Genomic DNA, 13,759 nt, shown 5'->3' on the forward strand with positions numbered 1-13,759 from the left:
TTAGTAGATCTGGTAGCATCTGTGAAGAAAAATCAGAGTTTCCGAGGAACGGTCCCGCACCTGGAACGTTAACTCTGATTTTTCTTCATGATGCTGCCAGACCTCCTTAGCTTTTCCAGCAAATTCTGTTTTTGTTCCTGATTTACAGTATCCGCAGTTCTTTCAGTTTTTAGTTATATTATTTGGTTACTTATATTATGAATTATTTATAATGCCCCAGTTACGTTGTTGCCCAGTTAGCTATATTGTTGCCCACTTAGTTATGTTCACCAATTAGTTATATTGCCCAGTTGGTTATTTTATTGCTCAGTTCATTACATTGCCCAATAAGGGTCAGCACACAGCTTATCCATCAAAGTTATTTCTGTTGATTCCAGTTTTTCATGCCCATTTGCCTCATATCATTTTTGTGTTCTTACACTGTCCATCAAATCCAGTGCCAGTTATGACCATATTGTATCACCATTTGCAAACTCTTTGGAGTCCCACATCTGGATCTCTCCTGCCCCCTCTACATCCTTGCTGTGTTTCTTTGGGTTTAACTAATAATAGACAGCAAACCCACTTAAAGTACTGTTTATAACAGTAAATATGTAAGTACCTAAAGAGTTTTCAGTGGTGACATATATAGTCATTATTGACACTGGATTTGATGGGCAGCGTAACACAAAGAACTGTGGATGCTGAAAATCTGAAACAAAAACAGAAGTTGCTAGAGAATCTCGGCAGGCCTGGCAGCATGTGTGGACAGATAAACAGGAATTGAAGTTTCAAGTCCTGGGACCCAGACCTTCTGGGTTTCTTTAGCAATTTCTGCTTTCAATTGGCAGTGTGCTAGGCTGGTAGTCCAGATACCCTGGGACAGTTTGAGTCTTACCCTGTATCCTGATGGCTCACCCAGAGGTGGGTTCCAATTCACCTGGATCCTCCTGCTGTCAATTGGATGAGCTTTCAGATTGAGAGGTGGGGTATCAATTGGGATGAGCCTCTCTGTGATATGAGACAGAGGAGTATTAATAAATTATGATCAGTATTCACCCTCTGAATCAATCAGGCATCAGACAACAGAATAATGACCCCCTTAGTTTTGAGCTCTGTGAGTTGTCCAAATTGTACCATCAAACTATTTATAACTTATTTATAATTATGTGGGGCATATAAAAACAATCAGTGTAACCCCTTTCCACATAGACAATCAGGCATACAAAGACAGCTTTTGTTAGGGATTAAGTAACAGACACAAAAGAGAACACAGGAATAAACAAATCTTATTTAGTTTGGTAGGCTGTAATCAGCAGGAAACCCAAATATCATAGCTTTGTCCTGTGCCATTTATAATCTGTACCAAAGACTTGGATGAGTCTAAGTGTAACATATTCATTTGCTGACAATATAAAGGTAGATGGAAGATTAAGCCACAAGGAGGTATGTAATGTAGTCGGCAAAATGTAGGAAAAAATATGTATGTCAGTAGAAAAATGGAAACACAGAATGTTTTTTAAATGGTGAGACAGTGGAAAATGGTGGCTTTCAGAGGAATCTGAAGATCCTATAAGAATCACACAAGATTAATATGCATGTATAGCAACTAATAGAAAAACAAATGTTGGCATTTATTATTTGGGATACTGTATTAATTAAGTCTTACTGTGATGATTTAGGACGAGACCACACCTGAAATACTCTGTAAAAATTGAATCTCTGTACAAGGAAAGGACAAACTTGTCTTGGATAGAATCCAATGAATGGTCACAAGACTGATTCGTGAGATGCAGGGATTGACCTGTAAGGAGATGTTGAGTAGAAACCTAAAGTTGCCTTAGATGAATGGGAAGTAATCTCTTTGAAGCGTATAAACTCCTTAAGGGATTGACACAGAGAATGGGAGCTGGAAAATGTTGCCCCTGCCCAGACAGCATAGAATTAGGGTTTTGTGACTCATTTAGGACTGAGATATTGTTACATTTTTTCACTCAAAGTGTTCTTACAATTGGAGATTCACAAGATTACTATATTTTAGGGTAAAACGAAGGTGGTTATGTAATCTATACTAAAGTTTGTATGACTACAGGTATGGATGATAGAACTTAAACATTAAATGAAGATATTTTTAAAATGCCAGTACATGTTAAAAAAGTCAGGTTATACAAGGCTTTACTTGAAGTGTCTTTGATTTCAGGATAATTTGGATTTGGTGTTTAGACAATAGCTGTCAGCTCTACTACCTGGATACAAAGTTCATGTCTTCATAATTCCCACAAGAATGGGTTCAGCAGAAGCCATTGCAAAGGATTGGGTACTGGCTTTCCTAAAATATCACTAAACGTCACAAACAGGTAGATTAGGTCCACATGAGAAAGAGCAGCTAGAGTCAAGAAGTCTTTGTGAGTCATTGTGCCAGAATGCAGGTGGAAGCTTGGACATGTTTGAAAAGACCAAATTAATAAGGAGTTAGGATGAAGCTGCAAGATTTACCTATATTATGCTGTAGAGGCAAGATGCCTAGTAAGACTTTCAGAGTAAAGAACAATTCTGGGGCTAGAAGTTACTAGGCTGAGAAAGGAACAGAACAGGAGCAAACCCTTAGGAGCTAAGATTCATTATGAACTGATTCTGGGAAAATTTCATGTCTAAGTAAAGGTTAGTATAAAGTATAAACATGAAGTATGATTTATCAGCTGGGTTTAAAGAAAAGATGAAAAATTTCTTGTTTGTGATTTAAAGTATAATACGCCCAGTAAAATACTGTTTAGTCAATAGTGATTTAAGTTTTATTTTATACTAAAAGCCTTAAAATGTAAAATCAGTTTTTAAATCAATAACTGAAAGTTCAAATTCTTTTGTTATTACTGCTCTCAAAGGAGTATAATAATTAAAAATGTCTACCACAGTGAGCTATGGAAATTCAGTTTTGAATATACTGAAGACTGAAGATGAAATTATGGCAGGGTAAAATAGAGATCAAAAGACAGATATTACCAGATGGTAGAGCAGGCTCAAAGGACCGTATGTTTTGTGTTCATTTCTTATGTCCACCTTTACACCTTCTCAGTCACATAGACACTCTCACACTCACACATATACACTCACGTGCACTCTCACTCACATACATACAGACAGACACAGACACACACACAGACACACATGCACACACAATCTCAGTATCACATACACACCACATATAGACAGGTATACACACAAAGACACTTACACGTAATCATAGAGACACAGACACACACACACATATTCACACATGCATTCAGATTTGCACATGCTCTCAGTTACAAAATACACACACATACACAAAGACCCATGCATACAACCACACACACAGCCTCATAGAAACGTACACATACTTTCACACTGATACACACACTGACACACGGTCACACACACAGATTTGCACACTCACAGAGCTGCATACACACGGGCACACATTGAATAGAGACACATATGATCATTCACACACACATATATTGTCACTCTGAGCAGGACTAAAAGTTTCACCAAATGATTCAATAAGTGGAAAATATTATGTGTTGCCCATCTGAGCTGCTTAGTTAGTGCTGTGCCGTGGCATCCACCTATTTCTGATGGGTTTGTGTTGTGACAATCTGAGGAGAAGTAGCCTGTTTTAATATGGGGAAGACCCAAAACATGGCTCCTCAGCCACCAGATGATGACACAGTTGGGAAATTTACCCTGGATTTCCAGCTGACTGTGTGAGGGGCAGGATCCTGTCAAATGTCAATGTAATGTTTCTGTTTTACTTTCCAGGGGCCTCTGAACTGGTTGATATTATTAGTAATGCTAGTTTGAATCTTGTATTACAGTTGGTGTTACAAAAAGCGCAATTCAACTGTATTCCCTTGATTGCTTCTTCACCAATCAACTGGAAGAAGCCCCCAAGTTCAGTTCTGGACTATGTGCAGCAGGGTAGTTTGTCTCAGCACCTTTGCGTTATGAGAGGAGTGAGTGCCCTCTGGTGGAAGAAAGTACGTCAGTCTTGACGTACCTGTAAATGGTGTGTGTAGGCATGTGACTGTGTGCCCACATGAGCAAAGTTTGCCCACTTGCCCATGAGTGGGTGTTTAAATGTGGTGTTGGGGGAGAGGGTGCTGGCTTGCAAGTGGTTGTGTGTGTCTGTGGGTGGGCTGTGTGGTGGATGTGTGTCTATGGGTGGGCTGTGTGGTGGATATGTGTCTGTGTGGTGGATGTGTGACTGTGGTTGGACTGTGTCCTGGATGTGGGTGCGTAAATGAGGACAAATGAAGACTCGCTTGAAGTGATGCAGCCCTTGGTGAAATAACCTTTCAGATCACACAGAACATGGTTGCCAATGGCCTGTGCCAGGGCGCACCTGAGCAGGAAAGTCCCTTTTAGATAATTTTGTTGGGGATATAGGTGGTGGCCAGTGACCAAGCGGGAGCATAAAAAGTTACGCAACAAACAAGGCGCAAGTTGAACACACCATTATCATCAGTGATTATGACGTTGGTTTCGGGATACTTCCCAAGCTTTGCTCCATTTTGGGGATTATACAGTTCCATGCAGAATTTTTTCTCCTGCTCATTTCCCAGCAGGGTATCAATCTCGGTCTGCTCCAGGAGAACAACAGGAATCTCTTTGCGAGTCTCACCGGGCTGGAATACAATCTGGTTCTCTGTTGCTTTGTAATCCTACAAGGGACAGAGGAGCACGATGTAAGAAGTGGAAGAGTAGAGAATTGTTCTTTCCAAGAAAGCAAGTTAAACCTTTATTAAAGACTGGTTAGGCCTCAGCTGGAGTACTTTGTCCACACTTCAGGAAGGATGTCAACGCCTCAAAGAGGGTATAAAGAAATCAACCAAGATCTGTAATCACCGTTTTCATTTAGCAATGTTTAGGTTTGGGGTCGCAAGAGATTGCAAAAGTCCTGATTGTTGCTAAACCTTATCTTTTAATGAACATTTTCCAAGAAGTAGCAATCTCACACAGAAAGGTCAGACCTGACACATACTTTAACTGGAACATACAAGATTCTGAAGGGGCCTGACAGGGTAAATACTGAGTGGTAACTTCCCCTGGCTACAGAATCTCAAATACAGGGGCACATCTTGGGATAGGGATCAATCATTTAAGACTGAGGCAAGGAGAAATGTCTTCACTCTGACGCCTATGAATCTTAGGAATGGCCTACATTAGAGATCTGTGGATACTGTTGTTGATTGCGGCTGAGATAGATTTTTCAAACTTGAGGGAATTAAGGGATGTAGGATGCAAGTGGGAAACTGATGATGAATGAGAAGATCAGTTATGAGCATGTGGAAGGCATGTACAGAAACAAGCTTAATATACCAAATGGCATACTACTGCACTTAACAATGGCATCCAGAATATTCAGGGCTCCTTCACAGCTCTTACTGGCAATAAAGCAATTTTAGCCTCTGTTATAACACAGGAAACACAACAATTTGTGCACAGTAAACTCCCAAAAAATTAGCAATTTGATTGCGACCAAATCTCTTGTGTTACATCAGGGATAAATTTTAGCTATGATACTGGAAGAATTTCCCAACTGTTCTGTGAATTTGTGCTCGGAGATCTTTTACAGTCAATGGGAGGGCAGGTTTTAATGTCTCGTTCCCAAAACATTGTATCTGGAGAATTGCTTCATGCAGAATTTACAGAACAAAAGCATATTTGTGCTCCAAAGTAGACTTAGAATCATAGAATCATATGTCATGGAAACAGACCCTTCGGTCCGACCAGTCCACACTGACCGTGTTTCCAAACTAACCCAGTCCTACCTGCCTGCATTTGACCCAAGTCCCTCCAAACCTTTCCCATTCACAAACTATTCCAAATATCTTTTAAATGTTGTAACTGCACCTGCATCCACCATTTCCACTGGCAGTTCATTCCACACACTAACCACCCTCTGTGTAGAAAAGTTGGCCCCATGTCCTTTTTAAATCTTTCTCCTCTCACCTTAAAAATATACTTCCCAGTTTTAAAATCACCCACCTTAGGGAAAAGACCTTTGCTATTCACCGGATTTATACTCCTCATGATCTTACAAACTTCTGTAAGGTCACCCATCAACTTCCCATGCTCTAGTGAAAAATGTCCTAGTCATTCCAGCATATATTTATAACTCAAACCCTCCATTCCTGGCAACATTCTGGTAAATCTTTTCTGAATCGTCTCCAGTTTAGTAATATCTTCCTATAGCAGGGTGACCAGAATGGTATACTCTCCGACACTATTTTATCTAACCATTTCGATGTGACCCTCTGTTCCTTTCTCCCCTCTATGTTCATCTAGCTCCCCCTTAATAATCTTTGGGGGTCAGTTAGCTCAGTTGGCTGGAGTGCTCATTTGTGATAGAGTATGACAAAACAGCTTGGGCTCAATTCTCCAGCATCTGCAGTTCCCATTATCACTGGGCTCAATTCCAATACTGGCTGAAGGTTTCAACCTTTCCCTTTGCCTGAACTGTGGCAGCCCTCAGGTTAAATAACCTCTAGTGACCCCTCTCTTTGATGAGATAGCAGCTGTACTGTCCTTTGGGACTATGGTGAATTTAGCTACATCACTTAAAGCCATCTTAAATTATTCACTCTCATCATGGTAGCAGACATTCTCTCAGAAAAGTTACTCCTAAATTCTCATCGGATTTAGAAAGGTTGATGAGGGTCGAGCTGTGGATGTGGTGTATATGGACTTCAGTAAGGCATTTGATAAGGTTCCCCATGGTAGGCTCATTCAGAAGGTCAGGAGGAATGGGATACAGGGGAACTTAGCTGCTTGGATACAGAATTGGCTGGCCAACAGAAGACAGCGAGTGGTAGTAGAAGGAAAATATTCTGCCTGGAAGTCAGTGGTGAGTGGAGTTCCACAGGGCTCTGTCCTTGGGCCTCTACTGTTTGTAATTTTTATTAATGACTTGGACGAGGGAATTGAAGGATGGGTCAGCAAGTTTGCAGACGACACAAAGGTCGGAGGTGTCGTTGACAGTGTAGAGGGCTGTTGTAGGCTGCAGCGGGACATTGACAGGATGCAGAGATGGGCTGAGAGGTGGCAGATGGAGTTCAACCTGGATAAATGCGAGGTGATGCATTTTGGAAGGTCGAATTTGAAAGCTGAGTACAGGATTAAGGATAGGATTCTTGGCAGCGTGGAGGAACAGAGGGATCTTGGTGTGCAGATACATAGATCCCTTAAAATGGCCACCCAAGTGGACAGGGTTGTTAAGAAAGCATATGGTGTTTTGGCTTTCATTAACAGGGGGATTGAGTTTAAGAGTCGTGAGATCTTGTTGCAGCTCTATAAAACTTTGGTTAGACCGCACTTGGAATACTGCGTCCAGTTCTGGGCGCCCTATTATAGGAAAGATGTGGATGCTTTGGAGAGGGTTCAGAGGAGGTTTACCAGGATGCTGCCTGGACTGGAGGGCTTATCTTATGAAGAGAGGTTGACTGAGCTCGGTCTCTTTTCATTGGAGAAAAGGAGGAGGAGAGGGGACCTAATTGAGGTATACAAGATAATGAGAGGCATAGATAGAGTTGATAGCCAGAGACTATTTCCCAGGGCAGAAATGGCTAGCACGAGGGGTCATAGTTTTAAGCTGGTTGGTGGAAAGTATCGAGGGGATGTCAGAGGCAGGTTCTTTACGCAGAGAGTTGTGAGAGCATGGAATGCGTTGCCAGCAGCAGTTGTGGAAGCAAGGTCATTGGGGTCATTTAAGAGACTGCTGGACATGTATATGGTCACAGAAATTTGAGGGTGCATACATGAGGATCAATGGTCGGCACAACATTGTGGGCTGAAGGGCCTGTTCTGTGCTGTACTGTTCTATGTTCTATGTTCTATGTTCTATTTATTAGTGACTGTTCTAAGTTATGGCCCCTAGATTTGGACTCCATCACATATGGAAACAATCCACATGCCTTGAAAAAACTTAGAAAACAGCCCAGCTTGCAACAATGTTCTTATTCCCCCTTAAGGTCACCTCTCACTCCCCCAGCCTCACCTTTGCCTTTCCTTCAAATCATCTTTCATGTCCCCATGCTATCTTTTGCCTCTTTCATACTCCCTCATTTCCTGTACCCTTAGAGTCACCTTCCATTCCATGCTTCATTATATCCCCAAGCCACTCAATATCCCGTCCAAGCCCCACATGTGCATGTCTTCTCGTATCTCATGCAGCCTACTGCATTCTTCATGTTCTCTCATAGTCTCCAAACCTCCTCCAAACCCCCATGCCCCAATATCCCTTGTGCCATTGCCATGTCCCATTATTCTCCCATCTCCTCAATCTGTAATCATGTAATTCTCAATCTGCAATTGTACAAAATGCTAGTGCAGCCTCACTTGGAATATTGTGTGCAGTTCTGGTCACCCCATTACAGGAAGGATTTGGAAGCATTGGAAAAGGTGCAGAGGAGATTTACCAGGATGTTGTCTGGTCTGGAGCGAAGGCCTTATGAAGAAAGGCTGAGGGACCTTGGTCTGTTCTCATTGGAGAGAAGGAGGCTAAGAGGGGATTTAATAGAGACGTACAAGATGATCAGAGGATTAGATAGGTTGGACAGTAAGAGTCTTTTTTCGAGGATGATGACTTCAGCTTGTACAAGGGGGCATAGCTGCACATTGAGGGGTGATAGATTTAAGACAGATGTCAGAGGCAGGTTCTTTACTCAGAGAGTGGTAAGGGCATGGAATGCCCTGCCTGCCAACGTATTTAATTTAGCCTCATTAGGGGCATTTAAACAGTCCCTGGATAAGCATATGGATGATGATGGGATAGTGTAGGGGGATGGGCTTAGATTAGTTCATAGGTTGGCGAGACATCGAGGGCTGAAGGACCTGTTCTGCGCTGTATTGTTCTATGTTCTATGTTCTTAATCCCTCATGTCATCTCAAGCTCCCTCAGATTCTGTATGTCACCTCCCTGCCAACTCTCAACCCCCTGCCATCCCATGCCCCCAAACACTCGTACTAACTCCTTGTGGCCTCATCCTCCTCATTCCTCTCCCATATTTCTTCAGCTTTGGATGCATTATAACACCTTTTGCATTAGGAAAAGTACTGCAAAGCATGTTAACACTTACATTATGCTGGTCAATGTATTGATTGACTTAACTTTGCAGATCAGAGTACTACAATCAATTATCAATAAAATTAAAAATGCATCACTAGTGGAATTTGAAATTGGCAATACATTTAACACGAGACTATCACATTGTTCCCATGAAATGGTAGAACTGACTTATGAGATGGGATGAGAGTCTGGAAGCAGACCCTTCGGTCCAACCAGTTCACACTAACCATGTTCCCAAACTAAACTAGTCCTACCTATCTGCATCTGGGGATAAGAAAAGGGTTGACTTCATTGAAACTTACAGAGTTTGGAAGGATAGATCTAGATAAACTTTCTCGAGGCTCATGAGTCTAAAACCGGATGACGTTACCTCAATGTAAAGGGCAGGTCATTCAGCACCGAGATAAGGAGGAATTTCTTTATTCAAGGGTTGATGCATCTTTGGAATTCTGTACTCCTGAGGACTGTGTAAAGTCAATGTTTGAGCGGGTTCCAGACAGAGGGCAACAGGATATGAGGACACTGTAGGGAAGTGGTGTTGAGGTAGATGATCAGCAATGACTTTTTTATTCATTCACAGGATATGGGTGTCACTAGGTGGGCCAGCATTTATTGCTTATCCCTAAATTCCCAGAGGGCAGTTAGGAGTCAGCTACATTGCTGTGGAGCTGGAAATTAATGTAGACCAGATCAAGTGAAGATGGCATTTCCTTTCATAAAGGACATTAGTGAGCCAGATGGGTTTTCCCAAAAGCTGGCAATAGTTTCATGATCATAATTAGACTCTTAACTCCAGATTTTTATTGAATTCAAATACCACCGTTTGCTGTCGCAGAATTTGAATTGAATCCCCAGGACATTGCCTGGGTCTCTGGTTTAATAGTCTAGCATTAATACTGCTCTCCCTTATCCTAACTGACCTAATTGAATGGCAGAGCAGCTTCAATGGGCTGAATAGCCTCATCCTGTTCCGAGGTTCCTAACACCTCAGCAGGAATCTCCCAGCAGTCACTAACTATCTGACCTGGTGGGGTTTTTTAGGGATACAAAACCTGAAATGGCACGAGAATAGAAGTGGAAAGATATTTAGAAGCCTGTGGTCCTCATAGTGGCATCTCCAGCCTCTAGAGAACAGGCCAGTGGCAGTTACACTTGTGGCCTGCCTGATCCAAGAAGAGATCAGACAGAAATACTGCTGGGTCAGAAAGGCAGAGGAAATTTGCTTTTGCTACCAGCGAAATCAGAATTTCAGGTTTCTTGAGTTGGTTTCCAGCTCTGGAACTTCCGGCGTCAGAACTGTGCAATCTGGAGACTAGCATCGACACGGGCAGTGGCAGACAAGAACTGTGCCTCTCTCTTAGAAATCAGCCCAGCTGGGGATCCACTCCACAGTCGGCTGCAGTCCTGGGGATCCACTCCACACAGTCAGCTACAGTCCTGGGGGATCCACTTCACAAAGTCAGCTGCAGTCCTGGGGGATCCACTCCACACAGTCAGCTACAGTCTTGGGGATCCACTCCACACAGTCAGCTGCAGTCATTGCTCAGCAAACTTTGTTACGTGCGTCGTCCATACCTTGCCATCCTTGGCAGTGCGATCTTTTGTCCTGTAAGAGACCTGTGTGCGTCCATCCTCCCGTATCTCCCGGATAAGGGGGATTTTGGCCACCTTGTCTTGCCTTTGGTATCTGTATGATGGCTGCAGAAAGGTGATAATACTTTTGGCTACTGGAAAGACAGAAATGTACACATGTCAAACAGTGCCAAGAAAGACTGGCACCAGAAGTTCACCAATGTTGTGATACTGCTCCCCACCCACCGCTCCCTCCCGCTTCCAGTATTCCACTGGAATTACACCAGCCAATCTCCAGCCCAGGAGCATGAAACAATAATGTCAGGGTGGGAACGTGTGTGGATTCAGAAGCGTTTCACAATCAAATGTCTTTCTGCCACTTATCCATTGCAAATGGCCACTGTCATTTGTGACTTGGACAGGCTAGGTGAGTGGACGGATGCATGACAGATGCAGTTTAATGTGGATAAATGTGTGGTTATCCACTTTGGTTGCAAGAACAGGAAGGCAGATTACTATCTCAATGGAGTCAAGTTAGGCAAAGGGGAAGTACAATGAGATCTAGGTGTTCTTGTACATCAGTCAATGAAAGCAAGCATGCAGGTACAGCAGGCAGTGAAGAAAGCGAATGGCATGCTGGCCTTCATAACAAGAGGAATTGAGTATCGGAGCAAAGAGGTCCTTCTGCAGCTGTACAGGCCCCTGGTGAGACCGCACCTGGAGTATTGTGTGCAGTTTTGGTCTCTATCTTTGAGGAAGGACATTGTTGCTATTGAGGGAGTGCAGCGTAGGTTCACAAGGTCAATTCCCAGAATGGTGGGACTATCATATGTTGAAAGATTGGAGCGACTGGGCTTGTATACACTTGAGTTTAGAAGGATGAGAGGGGACCTGATTGAGACGTATAAGATTATTAAGGGATTGGATACTCTGGAGGCAGGAAGAATGTTTCCGCTGATGGTTGAGTCCAGAACCAGAGGACACAGTTTAAAAATAAGGGGTAGGCCATTTAGAACAGTTGAGGAAAAACTTCTTCACCCAGAGAGTGGTGGATATATGGAATGCTCTGCCCCAGAAGGCAGTGGAGGCCAAGTCTCTGGATACTTTCAAGAAAGAGATGGATAGAGCTCTTACAGATAGTGGAATCAAGGGTTATTGGGATAAGGCAGGAACAGGATACTGATTGTGGATGATCAGCCATAATCATAATGAATGGTGGTGCTGGCTCAAAGGGCCGAATGGCCTACTCCTACACCTATTGTCTATTGAGCCATAGCCTGGACTGGCGAAAGAAAGGGACAGAAGGTGGCAATGCCCGTGGTGAGGCAATGACCTGGTGGTATTATCACTAGGCTGTTAGTCCAGACACCCAGATAACATCCTGGGACCTAACAAGAGGAGGCACCAGATTGAATCCCCAGGAGTGATGCGTCTCCCAGTTGAAATAAGTGCAATCAAGTACTCGGCTTTCAGCCCTTCAGAAACAAATCGTGGGCAAAGTAACTTTGAGAGTATAATATATCAATATGAAGATAGAACGGAGGTAGGTAGATTGGGGCTTAGGGGCTGAATGACAAGGGGCCACACTGAACCAGAACTATTTGGGTCAAATTGAGATTCCGAAAGACGTACAGGCCTGTTTGATCATGGTGATGTACACAAATGGCTGGTCAATCTCTGCATTTCCCTTTGGAACATCAACAGCCTCCACTTGCAATTGCTTCTCATCATCATCTTCATCTTTCACAAACAGTGGGACCCGCACATCAATGGATTCAACACCATCTTGGAATTCCACTTGCCCATGAGCATCTGCCAAGACAGCAAGGAACACAGGTGATGCCTTTCAGATTTGCTCCATACACTGAGACACTTGCTGTTATACTTTAGGTCCCTGACATAGAACAGACCTGGGAGCAGACTGAAATCTATTCAACGCACACAGCTCTCACCACTATTGTCACACTCATGGAATGGTGAGTTTAAAGGTAAATCTTAAGATCCACTCCATCCAGCCACCTCCTCTCCTTGTGATCTATTCCATACACCATTTTCCTAAATTGCTCAATGAGCCACTCCATACAGTCAATTTCAGACCTAGTAAGTCACCCTGTACAATTCCCACCAGTCTGGCGATCCAGTCCATGCGGTCATCTCCAGCCTCAGCAACCACTCCGAACAGTCAGCTGCAATCTGGGGATCCACACCATACAGTCTGCTACAGTCCTGGGGATCCACACCATGCAGTCAGATACAGTCATTGTGATGAACAATTCATAAAGAGTCTGGATCAGCAAACTTTGCTGTTTGAGACTCACCTCGATCAGATGCCACTGTATAGTAGCCGGGCAAAACCTTCAGATTGTTGAAGGCACCCATGGACACCATGTCTTCAGTTGTATTGACAATCTGTTTCTCTGCTGATCGAAAGGCGGGTAATTGTGTGTCAATGATGGTCAGGTCCTGCCTATGGTGAAACACAGTCAGAATTACTAAGTAAACATTGCAGATAACCAGACAAACATGAGATGTTGGATTAAAGTTGACTTAAAGTGCTGGACATTAATAGGAAGGTTCAGGAGCAAATTGGACAAAAACTTGAAATGGGAACAAAACTGCTATGGTGTTGGAAAAGTGGTGGGGCAAGAGAATCATAGAGATCAACAGCATAAAAACAGGCCCTTTGGCCCAAATTGCCCATGCTGCCCAGTATTCACAATTTAAACAAGTCCCATTTGTTTGCATTTGGTCCAGATCCCTCTGTACCTTCCCTTCCATGTACCTGTCCAAATGTTTCTTAAATAACAAAATTGTACTCACTTCCACCACTTCCTCTGGCAGCCTGTTCCAGACACTCACCTCCCTCTCTGTGAAAAACTGTCCCTCTGGACCCTTTTGTATCTCTCCCCTCTCACCTTAAACCTGTGCTGTCTCATTTTAGACTCCCATACAATTGAGAAAAGCTGTCTGCTATCTACCTTATCTATACTCTTCATGATTTTACACACCTCTATAAGCTCACCCCTCAGTCTCCCATGTTCCAGTGAAAAAAAGTTCCAGCCTATCCAACTTCTCCATATAGCTCAAACCTTCCAGTCCGGG

General features: G+C 43.1%; 1 protein-coding gene across 4 annotated transcripts in view; it reads right to left on the minus strand.

Moving 5' to 3' along the window:
• itgb4 (integrin, beta 4) overlaps positions 1–13,759 on the minus strand; it is a 143,972-nt gene that overhangs the window by 63,814 nt on the left and 66,399 nt on the right. For all 4 annotated transcript variants that reach the window (XM_059653848.1, XM_059653847.1, XM_048555468.2 and 1 more), the window contains 5 exons: positions 12,976–13,124; positions 12,290–12,469; positions 10,661–10,812; positions 4,472–4,679; positions 878–990 (listed from right to left, as the gene is read on the minus strand). In XM_059653848.1, the coding sequence (XP_059509831.1) occupies positions 878–990; positions 4,472–4,679; positions 10,661–10,812; positions 12,290–12,469; positions 12,976–13,124 (802 nt within the window). The remainder of the gene's footprint in view (positions 1–877; positions 991–4,471; positions 4,680–10,660; positions 10,813–12,289; positions 12,470–12,975; positions 13,125–13,759) is intronic.

The sequence above is a fragment of the Stegostoma tigrinum genome, chromosome 22 (genome assembly GCF_030684315.1).
Source record: "Stegostoma tigrinum isolate sSteTig4 chromosome 22, sSteTig4.hap1, whole genome shotgun sequence".
Lineage (NCBI taxonomy): Eukaryota > Metazoa > Chordata > Chondrichthyes > Orectolobiformes > Stegostomatidae > Stegostoma > Stegostoma tigrinum.